General features: G+C 37.3%; 1 protein-coding gene across 1 annotated transcript in view; it reads right to left on the bottom strand.

The window, feature by feature from the left end:
• Positions 1-14,052, bottom strand: part of HMCN1 (hemicentin 1) — a 521,707-nt gene that overhangs the window by 31,719 nt on the left and 475,936 nt on the right. Inside the window, exons 100-101 of the mRNA XM_032606174.1 lie at positions 13,649-13,783; positions 4,116-4,229 (exon numbers count right to left, since the gene is read on the bottom strand). Of these exons, the coding sequence (XP_032462065.1) occupies positions 4,116-4,229; positions 13,649-13,783 (249 nt within the window). The remainder of the gene's footprint in view (positions 1-4,115; positions 4,230-13,648; positions 13,784-14,052) is intronic.

Here is a 14,052-nt window from a genome sequence, read left to right as displayed (position 1 = left end):
GGAAACACAAGAGAAGAAAAAGACCTACAAAAACAAACCCAGAACAATTCAGAAAAGGGTCATAGGAACATACATATTGATAATTAAGTTCAATGTGAATGGATTAAATGCTCCAACCAAAAGACACAGGCTTCCTGAATGGATACAAAAACAAGACGCTTGTATATGCTGTCTACAAAAGACCCACTTCAGACCTAGGGACACATTCAGACTGAAAGTGAGGGGATGGAAAAAGATACTCCATGCAAATGGAAATCAAAAGAAAGCTGGAGTAGCAATACTCATATCAGACAAAGTAGACTTTAAAATAAAGAATGTTACAAGAGACAAGGAAGGACACTACATAATGATCAAGGGATGAATCCAAGAAGAAGATATAACAATTATATATGCACCCAATACAGGAGCACTTCAATAAATAACACAACTGCTATCAGCTATAAAAGAGGAAATTGACAGTAACAAAGTAATAGTGGGGGACTTTAACACCTCACACCAATGGACAGATCATTAAAATGAAAATAAATAAGGAAACAGAAGCTTTAAATGACACAATAGACCAGATAGATTTAATTGATATTTATAGGACATTCCATCCAAAACAGCAGATTTACACTTTCTTCTGAAGTGCACATGGGACATTCTCCAGGATAGATCACATCTTGGTTGACAAATCAAGCTTCAGTAAACTTAAGAAAATTGAAATCATATCAAACATCTTTTCTGACCACAACGCTATGAGATTAGAAATCAATTACAGGCAAAAAAACATAGAAAACACAAACAAATGGACGCTAAACAATATGTTACTAAATAACCAAGAGATAACTGAAGAAATCAAAGAGGAAATCAAAAAATACCTAGAGACAAATGACAATGAAAACACGATGATCCAAAACCAATGGGATGCAGCAAAAGCAGTTCTAAGAGGGAAGTGTATAGCTATACAATCCTACCTTAAGAAACAAGAAAAATCTCAAATAAACAATCTAAACTTACACCTAAAGGAACTAGAGAAAGAGGAACAAACAAAACCTAAAGTTAGAAGAAGGAAAGAAATCATATCAGAGCAGAAATAAATGAAATAGAAACAAAGAAAACAATAGCAAAGATCAATAAAACTAAAAGCTGGTTCTTTGAGAAGATAAAGAAAACTGATAAACCATTAGCCAGACTCATCAAGACAAAGAGGGAGAGGACTCAAATCAATAAAATTAGAAATGAAAAAGAAGAAGTTAGAACAGACACTGCAGAAATACAAAGAATCCTAAGGGACTACTACAAGCAACTCTATGCCAATAAAATGGACAATCTGGAAGAAATGGACAAATTCTTAGAAAGGTATAACCTTCCGAGACTGAACCAGGAAGAAACAGAAAATATGAACAGACCAATCACAAGTAATGAAATTGAAACTGTGATTAAAAATCTTCCAATAAACAAAAGTCCAGGATCAGATGGCGTCACAGGTCAATTCTATGAAACATTTAGAGAACAGCTAACACCCATCCTTCTCAAACTCTTCCAAAAATTGTGGAGGAAGGAAGACTCCCAAACTCATTCTACGAGGCCACCATCACCCTGATACCAAAACCAGACAAAGATACTACAAAAAAAAAAAGTTACAGACCAATATCACTGATGAATATAGATGCAAAAATCCTCAGCAGAATACTAGCAAACAGAATGCAACAACACATTAAAAGGATCATACACCATGATCAAGTGGGATTTATCCCAGGGATGCTAGGATTCTTCAATATACGCAAATCAATCAATGTGATACACCATATTAACAAACTGAAGAATAAAAACCATATGATCATCTCAATAGATGCAGAAAAAGCTTTTGACAAAATTCAACACCCATTTATGATAAAAACTCTCCAGAGAGTGGGCATAGAGGGAACCTACCTCAACATAATAAAGGTCATATACGACAAACCCACAGCAAACATCATTCTGAATGGTGAAAAAGTTAAAGCATTTCCTCTGAGATCAGGAACAAGGCAAGGATGTCCACTCTCACCACTATTATTCAACATAGTTTTGGAAGTCCTAGCCATGGCAATCAGAGAAGAAAAAGAAATAAAGGGAATACAAATTGAAAAAGAAGAAGTAAAACTGTCACAGTCTGCAGATGACATGATACTATACATAGAAAATCCTAAAGATGCCACCAGAAAACTACTAGAGCTAATCAATGAATCTGTTAAAGTTACAGGATACAAAATTAATACACAGAAAATCTCTTGCATTCCTATATACTAATGATGAAAAATCTGAAAGAGAAATTAAGGAAACACTCCCATTTACCACTGCAACCAAAAGAATAAAATACCTAGGAATAAACCTACCTAGGGAGACAAAGACCTGTATGCAGAGAAGTATAAGACACTCATGAAAGAAATTAAAGACAATACCAACAGATGGAGAGATATACCATGTTCTTGGATTGGAAAAATCAACATTGTGAAAATGACTGTACTACCCCAAACAATCTAGAGATTCAGTGCAATCCCTATCAAATTACCAATGGCATTTTTTACATAACTAGAACAAAAACTCTTAAAATTTGTATGGAGACACAAAGGACTCTGAATAGCCAAAGCAGTCTTGAGGGAAAAAAATGGAGCTTGAGGAATCAGACTCCATGACTTCAGACTGTAGTATAAAGCTACAGTAATCAAGACAATTTGGTACTGGCACAAAACCAGAAACATAGATCAATGACACAAGATAGAAAGCCCAGAGATAAACCCCCACACCTATGGTCAACTAATCTATGACAAAGGATGCAAGGATATACAATGGAGAAAAGACAGTGTCTTCAATAAGTGGTGCTGGGAAAACTGGATAGCTACATGTAAAAGAATGAAATTAGAACACTCCCTAACACCATACACAAAAATAAACTCAAAATGGATTCGAAACCTAAATGTAAGACTGGACACTATCAAAGTCTTAGAGGAAAACATAGGAAGAACACTCTTTGACATAAATCACAGCAAGATCTTTTTTGATCCACCTCCTAGAGTAATAGAAATAAAAACAAAAATAAACAAATGGGACCTAATGAAACTTCAAAGCTTTTGCACAGCAAAGGAAACCATAAATAAGATGAAAAGAGAACCTTCAGAATGGGAGAAAATATTTGCAAACGAATCAATGGACAAAGGATTAATCTCCAAAATATATAAAGAGCTCGTGCAGCTCAATATTAAAAAAAGAAACAACCCAATCCAAAAATGGGCAGAAGACCTAAATAGACATTTCTTCAAAGAAGACGTACAGATGGCCAAGAAGCACATGAAAAGCTGCTCAACATCACTAATTATTAAAGAAATGCAAATCAAAACTACAATGAGAGATCACCTCCCACCTGTTAGAATAGACATCATCCGAATATCTACAAACAGCAAATACTGGAGAGGGTGTGGAGAAAAGGGAACTGTCTTGCACTGTTGGTGGGAATGTAAATTGATATAGCCACTATGGAGGACAGTATGGAGGTTCCTTAAAAAAGTAAAAATAGAATTACCATATGATCTAGCAATCCCACTACTGGGCATATACCCAGAGAAACCATAATTCTAAAAGACACATGCAGCCCAATGTTCACTGCAGCACTATTTACAATAGCCCGTTCATGGAAGCAACCTAAATGCCCATCGACAGTTGAATGGATAAAGAAGATGTGGTACATATATACAGTGGAATATTAGTCAGCCATAAAAAGGAACGAAACTGAGTCATTTGTTGAGATGTGGATGGATCTAGAGACTGTCATACAGAGTGAAGTCAGAAAGAGAAAAAAAATCATGTATTAACGTATATATGTGGAACCTAGCAAAATGGTACAGATGAACCGGTTTGCAGGGCAGAAATAGAGACACAGATGTAGAGAACAAATGTATGGACACCAAGGGGGAAAAGCGGTGGCGGGGTGGGGATGGTGGTTTGTTGAATTGGGTGATTGGGATTGACATGTATACACTGATGTGTATAAAACTGATGACTAATAAGAACCTGATGTATAAAAAAATAAATAAAATTAAATTAAAAAAAAAAGTTACAAAGATGTTACTGCTTTGAATTCATAGCCCTCTTCTTACCCACACATTTTCTGCCTTTGAGTTGATACCCAGGTTCACATCCACAGTGAAAACTTCCTATGGCATTGAAACAGTGGTGGTGACAGGGGCTGGATTCTTGACATTCATTAATATCTGTTAAAGAAAACAAAACTTGCTTTACATGCTGTTAGAAAACTTGGCTTAATTTATCCCAAATGTTAAATATTTTAGTGATCATGATGTTTAAGATCTTCCCTAAAAAGAATCCAATTGAAGTGCTCTCAAAGGATCTGCTAGATAATTGATAGAATTAACTGCTGGAGAGGGTTATTCTCTTCAACACTACTCCAAGGTAGAAGTTTGCTAGTGATTCAGAACTATGTTGATGCAAAACTTCTCTATTTTAACTATTTTATTTACCATATGGCTCCCATTCCAGTTTTAGGAACTTTTAGCCCTGGAATGTTGCAGACAGACTGGAGTACTGAAGGTAGAAAAAAAAAAAACAATAAAGTTAAGTCTTCTGCAACAACTTTTGCAATTTGACCCTTCTTCCCAATTTTTGCTGCTATTAGTCTGATGCAGGTGTTTATTACCTTGCACTCAAATGACTGCAGCAACTTTAGCTTTTCTCCTCATTTGTAGTCACTGCCAAATTAATCTTCCTGAACACCATCTGGGTCATAGTGCAATGGAAAAAAAACCCTGCAGGCATGAATTCACCAAACTTGTGTGCACCTGCCTGTATTTTGTAACTTCTCCCCTTTCCTTCCTTTCATTCCAGAAAAAGGGAGACCACTCCTTCCATTTAAGAAGAGTTCCTCTATTTCAGTTTTTGATCTCTGCAGCCCATCTCCTCCTTCCTCATCATGATGACTGTGGTCCACTGATCATGCCCTCCTCTTCTGTATTTTTAATGCCCTTCTCCTTACTGTCATCTTTCGCACAACCCTGTAGACATAATCAAATCTTTCCTATCCCAACAAAATTCCTCCCTCAGGTCTCTACTCACCTCAAGCTCCTGCCACTTTTCTATTGTTCTATTACAAACCCTCAAAAGAACAATCTCACCATATTTTAGGCTCTCCATGTTCTAATCTTACATTCCCAAGTTTGAGATTTCCAATGTCTTATTTTGTTCTTGTTTTCTATTTCAGATTTTCTAATTTAATCTTTCAAAACCTGTACATGTCACATAAATGCACAAATGTGATAACATGTTTTTAAGTTTAATTTTTATTTTATATTGGGCTACAGTTGACTTACAATGTTGTGTTAGTTTCAGTTGTACAGCCAAGTGGTTCAGTTGCACATATACATATATCCATTCTTTTTCAGATTCTTTTCCCATATAGGTTATTACAGATTATTGAGTAGAGTTCCGTGTGCTATACAGTAGGTCTTTTTCAATTACCTATTTTATATATATTAGTGTGTATATGTTAATCCCAAACTCCTAATATATCCCTCCCCCCACCACCTCTCCCCTTTGGTAACCATAAGTTTGTTTTCAAAGTCTGTGAGTCTGTTTGTTCTGCAAATAAGTTCATTTGTATCATCTTTTTAGATTCCACGTATAAGTGATACCATATACTATTTATCTTTCTCTTTCTGACTGACTTCACTTAGTATGATAATCTCTAGGTCCATCCATGTTGCTGCAAATGGCATTATTGCATTCTTTTTTATGGCTGAGTAATATTCCATTGTATATACGTGCCACATCTTCTTTACCCATTCCTCTGTCAATGGACATTTAGCCATTCCATATCTTGGCTATTGTAAATAGTGCTGCAATGAACATTGGGGTACATGCATCTTTTCGAAGTATGGTTTTCTCTGGATATATGTATGGTTTCTCCATACAGTTTTCCATAGTGGTTGTACCAGTTTACATTCCTACCAACAGTGTAGGAGGGTTCCCTTTTCTCCACATCCTCTCTAGCAATTATTATTTGTAGACTTTTTAATGATGGCCATTCTGACTGGTGTGAGGTGATACCTCATTGGAGTTTTGGTTTGCATTACTCTAATAATTAGTGATATTTAGCATCTTTTCATGTGCTTTTTGGCCATCTTTATGTCTTCATTAGAGAAATGTATATTTAGATCTTCTGCCCATTTTTTGATTAGGTTGTTAGTTTTTTCATATTGAGCTGCATGAGCTGTTTGTATATTTTGAGGTTTATCCTTTGTTGGTCACTTTGTTTGTAAATATTTTCTCCCATTCTGTGGGTTGTGTTTTCATTTTGTTTATGATTTCCTTTGCTGTGCAAAACTTTTAAGTTTAATTAGGTCCTATTTGTTTATTTTTGCTTTTATTTTCATTACTCTAGGAGGTGGATCCAAAAAGATGTTGCTGCGATCTATGTCAAAGAGTGTTCTTCCTATGTTTTCCTCTTAAGAGTTTTATAGTATCTAGTCCTACATTTAGGTCTTGAATTCATTTTGAGTTCATTTTTGTGTATGGTGTTAGAGAATGTTTTAATTTCATTCTTTTACATGTAGCTGTCCAGTTTTCCCAGCTCCACTTATTGAAGAGACTGTCTTTTTTCCATTGCATAGTCTTGCCTCCTTTGTCATAGATTAATTGACCATAGGTTGTGTGGGTTTATTTCTGGGCTTTCTATCCTGTTCCACTGACCCATATTTCTGTTTTTGTGCCAGTACTATACTGTTTTGATTACGGTAGCTTTGTAGTATAGTTTGAAGTTAGGGAGCCTGATTCCTCCAGCTCTGTTTTTCTTTCTCAGGATTGCTTTGGCCATTCAGGGACTTTTGTGTTTCCATACAAATTAAAAATTTTTTTTGCTCTACTTCTGGGAAAAATGCCATTGGTAATTTGATAGGGATTGCACTGAGTCTGTAGATAGCTCTGAGTAGTATAGTCATTTTGACAGTATTGATTCTTCCAATCCAAGACCACAGTATATCTTTCCATCTGTTTGTGCCATCTTCAATTTCTTTTATCAGCATTTTAGTTTTCAGAGTACAGGTCTTTTGCCTCCTTCGGTATGCTTATTCATAGGTATTTAATTCTTTTTGATGCGATGGTAAATGAGACTGTTTCCTTAATTTCTCTTTCTGATCTTTCATTGTTAGTGTATAGAAATGCAACAGATTTCTGTGTATTAATTTTGTATCCTGCAACTTTACCAAATTCATTGAGCTCTAGTAGTTTTCTGGTAGCAAAATCTTTAGGATTTTCTATGTATAGTATCACTTTACCTGCAAACAGTAACAGTTTTACTTTTTGGATTTTTTTACTCTTTGGATTTCCAATTTGGATTCCTTTTACTTCTTTTTATTCTCTGATTGCCATGGCTAGGACTTCTAAAAGTATATTAGATAAAAGTGGTGAGAGTGGACATCCTTGTCTTGTTCCTGACCTTAGAGGAATGCTTTCAGTTTCACCACTGAGTACAATGTTAGCTGTGGGTTTGTCATATATGGCCTTTCTATGTTGAGGTAGGTTCTCTCTATGCCCCCTTTCTGGATGGAGCATTTTTATCATAAAGGGGTGTTGAATTTTGTCAAAAGTTTTTCTGCATCTATGGAGATAATCATATGGCTTTTATTCTTCAATTTGTTACTGTGGTGTATCATACTGATTGATTTGTGCATACTGAAAAATCCTTGTATCCCTAGGATAAATCCCAATTGATCATGGTGTATGATCCTTTTAATGTATTGTTGAATTCAGTCTGCTAGTGTTTTGTTGAGGATTTTTGCGTCTATGTACATCAGTGATATTGGCCTGTAATTTTTTTTTTGTAGTATCTTTATCTGGTTTTGGTATCAGGGTGATGCTGGACTTGTAGAATGAGTTTGGGAGTGTTCCTTTTTCTGCAATTTTTGAAACAGTTTCCAAAGGATATGTGTTAACTCTTCTCTAAACGTTTGATAGAATTTGCTTCTGAAGCCATCTGGTTCTGGACTTCTGTTTGTTGGAAGTTTTTAAATCACAGTTTCAACTTCAGTACTTGTGATTGGTCTGTTCATATTTCCTATTCCTTCCTGATTCAGTCTTGGGAGATGGTACCTTCCTACAAATTCGTCTGTTTCTTCTAGGTTGTCCATTTTATTGGCATCTAGTTGCTTGTAGTAGTCTCAGGATCCTTTGTATTTCTGTGGTGCCCATTGTAACTTCTCCGTTTTCATTTCTAATTTTATTGATTTGGGCCCTTTCCCTTTTTTTTTCTTGATGAGTCTGTCTAAAGTTTTATCAATTTTGTTCATCTTTTCAAAGAACCAGCTTTTAGTTTCTTTGATCTTTTCTATTGTTTTCTTCATCTCAATTTCATGTATTTCTGCTCTGATCTTTACGATTTCTTTTACTAACTTTGGCTTTTGTTTGTTCTTTTTCTAGGTGCTTTAGGTGTAAGGTTAGGTTGTTGTTTTTGAGATTTTTGTCTCTTGAGGTAACATTGTATTGCTATAAACTTCCCTCGTAAACTGCTTTTGCTGCATCCCAAAGTTGCTGGATTGTTTTGTTTCTGTTTTCATTTGTCTCTAGGTATTTTTTGATTTCCTCTTTGATTTCTTCAGTGATCCATTGGTTGTTTAGTAACATATTATCTAGCCTCCAGGTGTTTCTGTTTTTTGCAGTTTTTTTTCTTGTAGTTGATGTCTAATCTCATAGCATTGTGGTTGTTAAAGATGCTTAATTTCAGTTTTCTTAAATTTACTGAGGTTTGCTTTCTGGCACAGCATGTGATCTATTGTGGAGTATGTTCCGTGTGAACTTGAAAAGAATGTGTATTCTGCTGCTTTTGGATGGAGTGCTTAAATATTAAGTCCATCTTGTCTAATGTGTCATTTAAGGGCTGTGTTTCCTTATTGATTTTCTATCTGAGTGATCTGTCCGTTGAGGCAAGGGGGGTGTTAGAGTCCCCCACTACTATTGTGCTACTGTCGATTTCTCCTTTTATGGCTGTTAGCATCTGTCTTACATATTGAGGTGCTCCTATGTTGGGTGCATATATATTTACAATTGTTATATCTTCTTCTTGTATTGATCCCTTCATCATTATGTAGTGTCCTTCTTTGTCTCATATAACAGTCTTTATTTTAAAATCTATTTTGTCTGATATGAGTTTTGCTGCTCTAGTTTTCTTTTGATTTCTTTTTGCCTGGAATACCTTTTTCCAACGTCTCACTTTCAGTCTGTACATGTCCCTTAGTCTGAAGTGGGTTTCTTGTAGACAGCATATGTACGGGTCTTGCTTTTGTATCCATTAAGCCAATCTATGTGTTTTGGTTGGAGCATTTAATACATTTACATTTAAGGTAATTATCAATATTAATGTTCTTATTGCCATTTTGTTAATTGTTTTGGATTTGTTTTTGTACGTCATTTTCCTTCATTTCTCTTCTCTTCTGTTGTGATTTGATGACTATCTTAGAGTTGTGTTTGGATGCTTTTTCCTTTTTGTATGTGTATCTATTGTAGATTTTTGGTTTGTGGTTACCATGAGGTTTTTTTTTTTTTTTTTTTTTTTTTTTTTGTGGTACGCGGGCCTCTCACTGTTGTGGCCTCTCCCGTTGCGGAGCACAGGCTCCGGACGCGCAGGCCCAGCTGCCATGGCTCATGGGCCCAGCCGCTCCGCGGCATGTGGGATCCTCCCGGACCGGGACACGAACCAGCGTCCCCTGCATCGGCAGGCGGACTCTCAACCACTGCGCCACCAGGGAAGCCCTACCATGAGGTTTTGATATAGCAATCTCTCTCTCTCTCTCTCTCTCTCTCTCTCTCTCTCTCTCTCTCTCTCTCTCTCTCTCTCTCTCTCTCTCTCTCTCTCTCTCTCTATATATATATATATATATATAAAAGATTATTTTAAGTTGCTGGTCTCAGAATTTCAAATGCATTTCTAATGTACTGCATTTGTACTCTCCTCACGATTGCTGGTTTTGATGTCATATTTGTGTATAGATGATTTGCTACCTTTACAGAATGTTTGCCTTTACTGGTGAGCTTTCCCATTCATAATTCTTTTGTTTCTAGTTGTGGCCTTTTCTTTTCTGCCTAAAGAAGTTCCTTTAGCATTTGTTGTAAAGCTGGTTTGGTGGTGCTAAATTCTCTTAACTTTTGCTTGTCTGTAAAGCTTCTGATTTCTCCATTGAATCTGAACAAGAGCCTTGCTGGGTAAAGTATTCTTGACTGTAGGTTTTTCCCTTTCATCACTTTAAATATATCGTGCCACTCCCTTCTGGCTTGCAGAGTTTCTGCTAAAACATCAGCTGATAACTGTATGGGTGATTCCCTTGTATGTTATTTGTTGCTTTTAATATTTTCTCTTTGTGTTTAATTTTTGTCAAGTTGATTAATATGTGTCTTGGTGTGTTCCTCCTTGGGTTTATCTTGTATGGGACTCTGTGCTTCCTGGACTTGAGTGAGTGTTTCCTTTCCCATGTTAGTGAAGTGAAGTTAGTGTTAGTGAAGTTTCTGGCTATTATTTCTTCAAATATTTTCCCAGGCCCTTTCTCTCTCTTCTCCTTCTGGGACCCCTTTAATGCAAATGTTGGTGTGTTTAGTGTTGTCCCAGAGGTCTCTTAAACTGTCCTCATTTCTTTTCATTCTTTTTTCTTTATTCTGTTCTGCAGCAGTGATTTCCACTCATCTCTCTTCCAGCTCACTTAATCGTTCTTCTGCCTCATTTATCCTGTTATTGATTCCTTCCAGTGTATTTTTCATTTCAGTTATTGTATTGTTCAACTCTGTTTGTTCTTTAAATCTTCTACCTCTTTGCTAAACATTTCTTGTATCTCAGTCTGTGCCTCCATTGTTTTTCTCAGATCTTGGATAATCTTTACTCTCATTACTCTGAAGTCTTTTCAGGCAGATTGCCTATCTCCACTTCACTTAGCTGTTCTTCTGGGGTTTTATCTTGCTCCTTTGTCTGGAATATATTTCTCTTCCACCTCATTTTGTCTAACTTTCTGGTCTCCTTTTCTCAGGCTTCAGTACCGTAGTTGTTCTTGCTTCTGGTGTCTGCTCCTTGGTGGGTGAGGTTGGTCCAGAGGCTTGTGAAGGCTTCCTAATGTGAAGGACTGGTGCTTGCCCACTGGTGGTGGAGCTGGGTCTTGTCCCTCTGGGCAGGGCCATGTCAAGGGGTGTGTTTAAAGGTGGCTGTGGATTCAGGATGACTTTAGGCAGCCTGTCTGCTGATGGGTGGGGCTGTGTTCCTGTCTTGCTGGTTATTGGGCTTGAGGTGTCCCAGCACTGGAGCCTACAGGCTGTTAGGTGGGGCCAATTCTTGCTGCCAAGTCCTCTTGGAGAACTCACATTGATGAATATTCCCTGGGGTCTTTGCCTCCAGTGTCCTTGCCCCCACAGTGAGCTACAGGTGACCGCCACCTACCTGGGAGATCCTCCAAGACCTGTAGGTAGGTCTGGCTCAGGGTCCTATGTAGTCACTGCTTTGCCCTGGGTCCCAGTGCATGTGAAGCCTTATGTGCATCCTTCAAGAGTGGGATCTCTGTTTTCCTCAGTCCTGTGGAGCTCCTGCACTCAAGCCCCAAAGCCAAATGTTCTGGGGGCTACTCCTCCCAATGCCAGACCCCCAGGCTGGGGAGCCTGATGGGGAGCTCAGAACTATCACTCCTGTGGGAGAACCTCTGTGATATAATTATTTTCCAGTTTATGAGTCACCCACTCAGTGGTATGGGGTTTGATTATATCATGGAAGCACCCCTTCTATCATCCTGTTGGGGCTTCTTCTTTGTCTTTGGATGTAGAATATCTTTTTTGGTAGGTTCTTTTGGTAGGTCATTTTTGTCGATGTTTCTTCAGCAGTTAGTCATGATTTTGGTGTTTTCATGAGAGGAGGTGAGCTCAAGTCCTTCCACTCTGCCATCTTGTCTCCTCCCTGATCTGTGATCATATACTTTTAAAAGATTTTCTTAGTGCAGTTTTTTCTTCTTCTTTCACTTGGCTTCCCTTGTCCTCCCCTTGTCCACCAAAGCCAACTTACATTAACAATCTAATAAAAATAATAACATATCTCTTTTATGTAAACCTATATCTCCTCCTAAATATATAAGTCCATTTCCTTTTTCTTTGGTTATTGTTTGTTTTCCAGTCACATAATCTTTTCTACACAAGTTGCATACACTCTTTCATATCTTTGTGTTCTCACTCAACAACGCCTGATGGAAATTCTAAGCCAAACGGTTGTTGGCTATTTGTCTAAGCCAAATAGTTGAGCTTCATTCCATTCTTTTTAATGGCAGCATAGTGGTTCATGGTATAGATGTACCATAATTCATTCATTCTTTCTACTATTAAGAATTTCATTTTGTATCCAGTGTTTCTTCCTCTGGAAAATCCTGATAGCAGCTTTATTCATAATTGCTAAAATTTGTAAGTGCCAAGATGTCCTTCAGTAGAATGGATATATAAACTGTGGTACATTCATACAATGGATTATTTTTCAGCACTAAAAAGAAATAATCTATCAAGCCATGAAAAGACATAGAAGAATCTTAAATGTATATTACTAAGTGAAAGACGCCAATCTGAAAAGGCTACGTACTGCATCATTCCAACTACACGACATTCTGGAAAAGGTAAAGCTAGAGAGACAATGAAAAGATGACGGGCTTCCCTGGTGGCGCAGTTGTTAAGAATCCACCTGCCAGTGCAGGGGACACGGGTATGAGCCCTGGTCCGGGAAGATCCCACATGCTGTGAGGCAACTAAGCCCATGTGCCACAACTACTGAGCCTGCACGCTACAAATACTGAAGCCTGCGTGCCTGGAGCCCAAGCTCTGAAACAAACAGAAGCCACTACACTGCAACAAAGAGTAGCCTCTATTTGCTGCAACTAGAGAAAGCCCGGCACAGCCAAAAAATAAATTTATATATATATATATATATATATATATATATATATATATATATATATATATATAAAGAGGAGTGGTTTCTGGAGGTTGGGGGAGGAAAGGATGACTAGGTAGAACACAGAAGATTTTTAGGGCAAGGAAACTATTGTGTATGATACTATAATGGAGGATATATGACGTTATTCATTTGTCTAAACCCATAGAATATACAACACCAGGAGTGAATCCTAATGTAAACAATGGACTTTGGGTGGTAATTATGTGTTAATGTAGGTTTATCCTTGGTTAAAATAAAAAAAAAAAAAAAGTACCAGTCTGGTGCAGGATGTTGGTAGCAGGGGAGGCTGTGCGTGAGTTGGGGCAGGGAGAACATGGAAAATCTTTTTATGTTCTACTCAAATTTGTTGTGAATCTAAAACTGCTCTAAAATAATAAGTTCTATTTAAAAAGTCCTGCAGTAAATATTCAGTCTTATGAAATGAGTTTTATTAAATGGATTCTATTAAGATCATGCTGTATGATCTCTTCTCTCAAATATTACAGGCAAGTTTTATTCAAAACCACTTTGTTACAAATACTTAAAATAGCCATGGCATATTACATTTAAACATTTTACTAAGAAGCTCAATCTATTAAAGAGCGTTTACTCTAAGTGATTCAACAGGCAGGGGTTTTAATTTGTAATACAATGAAGATAAAGCAAGGGCCTCCATTTGTATACCTTGACAACTCAGCCCATCACTAGTTCTTCGAAAGCCAGTTCCACAGCGGACCACACAGTGATAGGATCCAATGGTATTGTCACAATCCTGACCAGCATGGCAAGTGTGTCCACTCAAAGCACACTCATCAATATCTGCAACAAAGTGAGTCATTCAACTAGGGGGAACTGAAGAAAACCAACCAAAGAACCTGTTGCGAAATGGGGATAGGAAAAGCAATGAATGACACTTGAAATATACAAGAGCAAAAACGGCGAATTTTGGGGGTGTGTCATTTCAGGTGGGTTGAGTAGCTGACAAGCTCATAGCAGGACAGTGTGATGTCTTCACAGACCAAGCCATCCAACAGACCACTTATAAATTAGGTGGCTGAAAAAAGGTACTTCTCCTTTCTGACATCTCA

Source organism: Phocoena sinus, chromosome 1 (assembly GCF_008692025.1).
Source record: "Phocoena sinus isolate mPhoSin1 chromosome 1, mPhoSin1.pri, whole genome shotgun sequence".
Classification (NCBI taxonomy): Eukaryota; Metazoa; Chordata; class Mammalia; order Artiodactyla; family Phocoenidae; genus Phocoena; species Phocoena sinus.
This window is presented reverse-complemented; position numbering and strand designations above follow the sequence as displayed.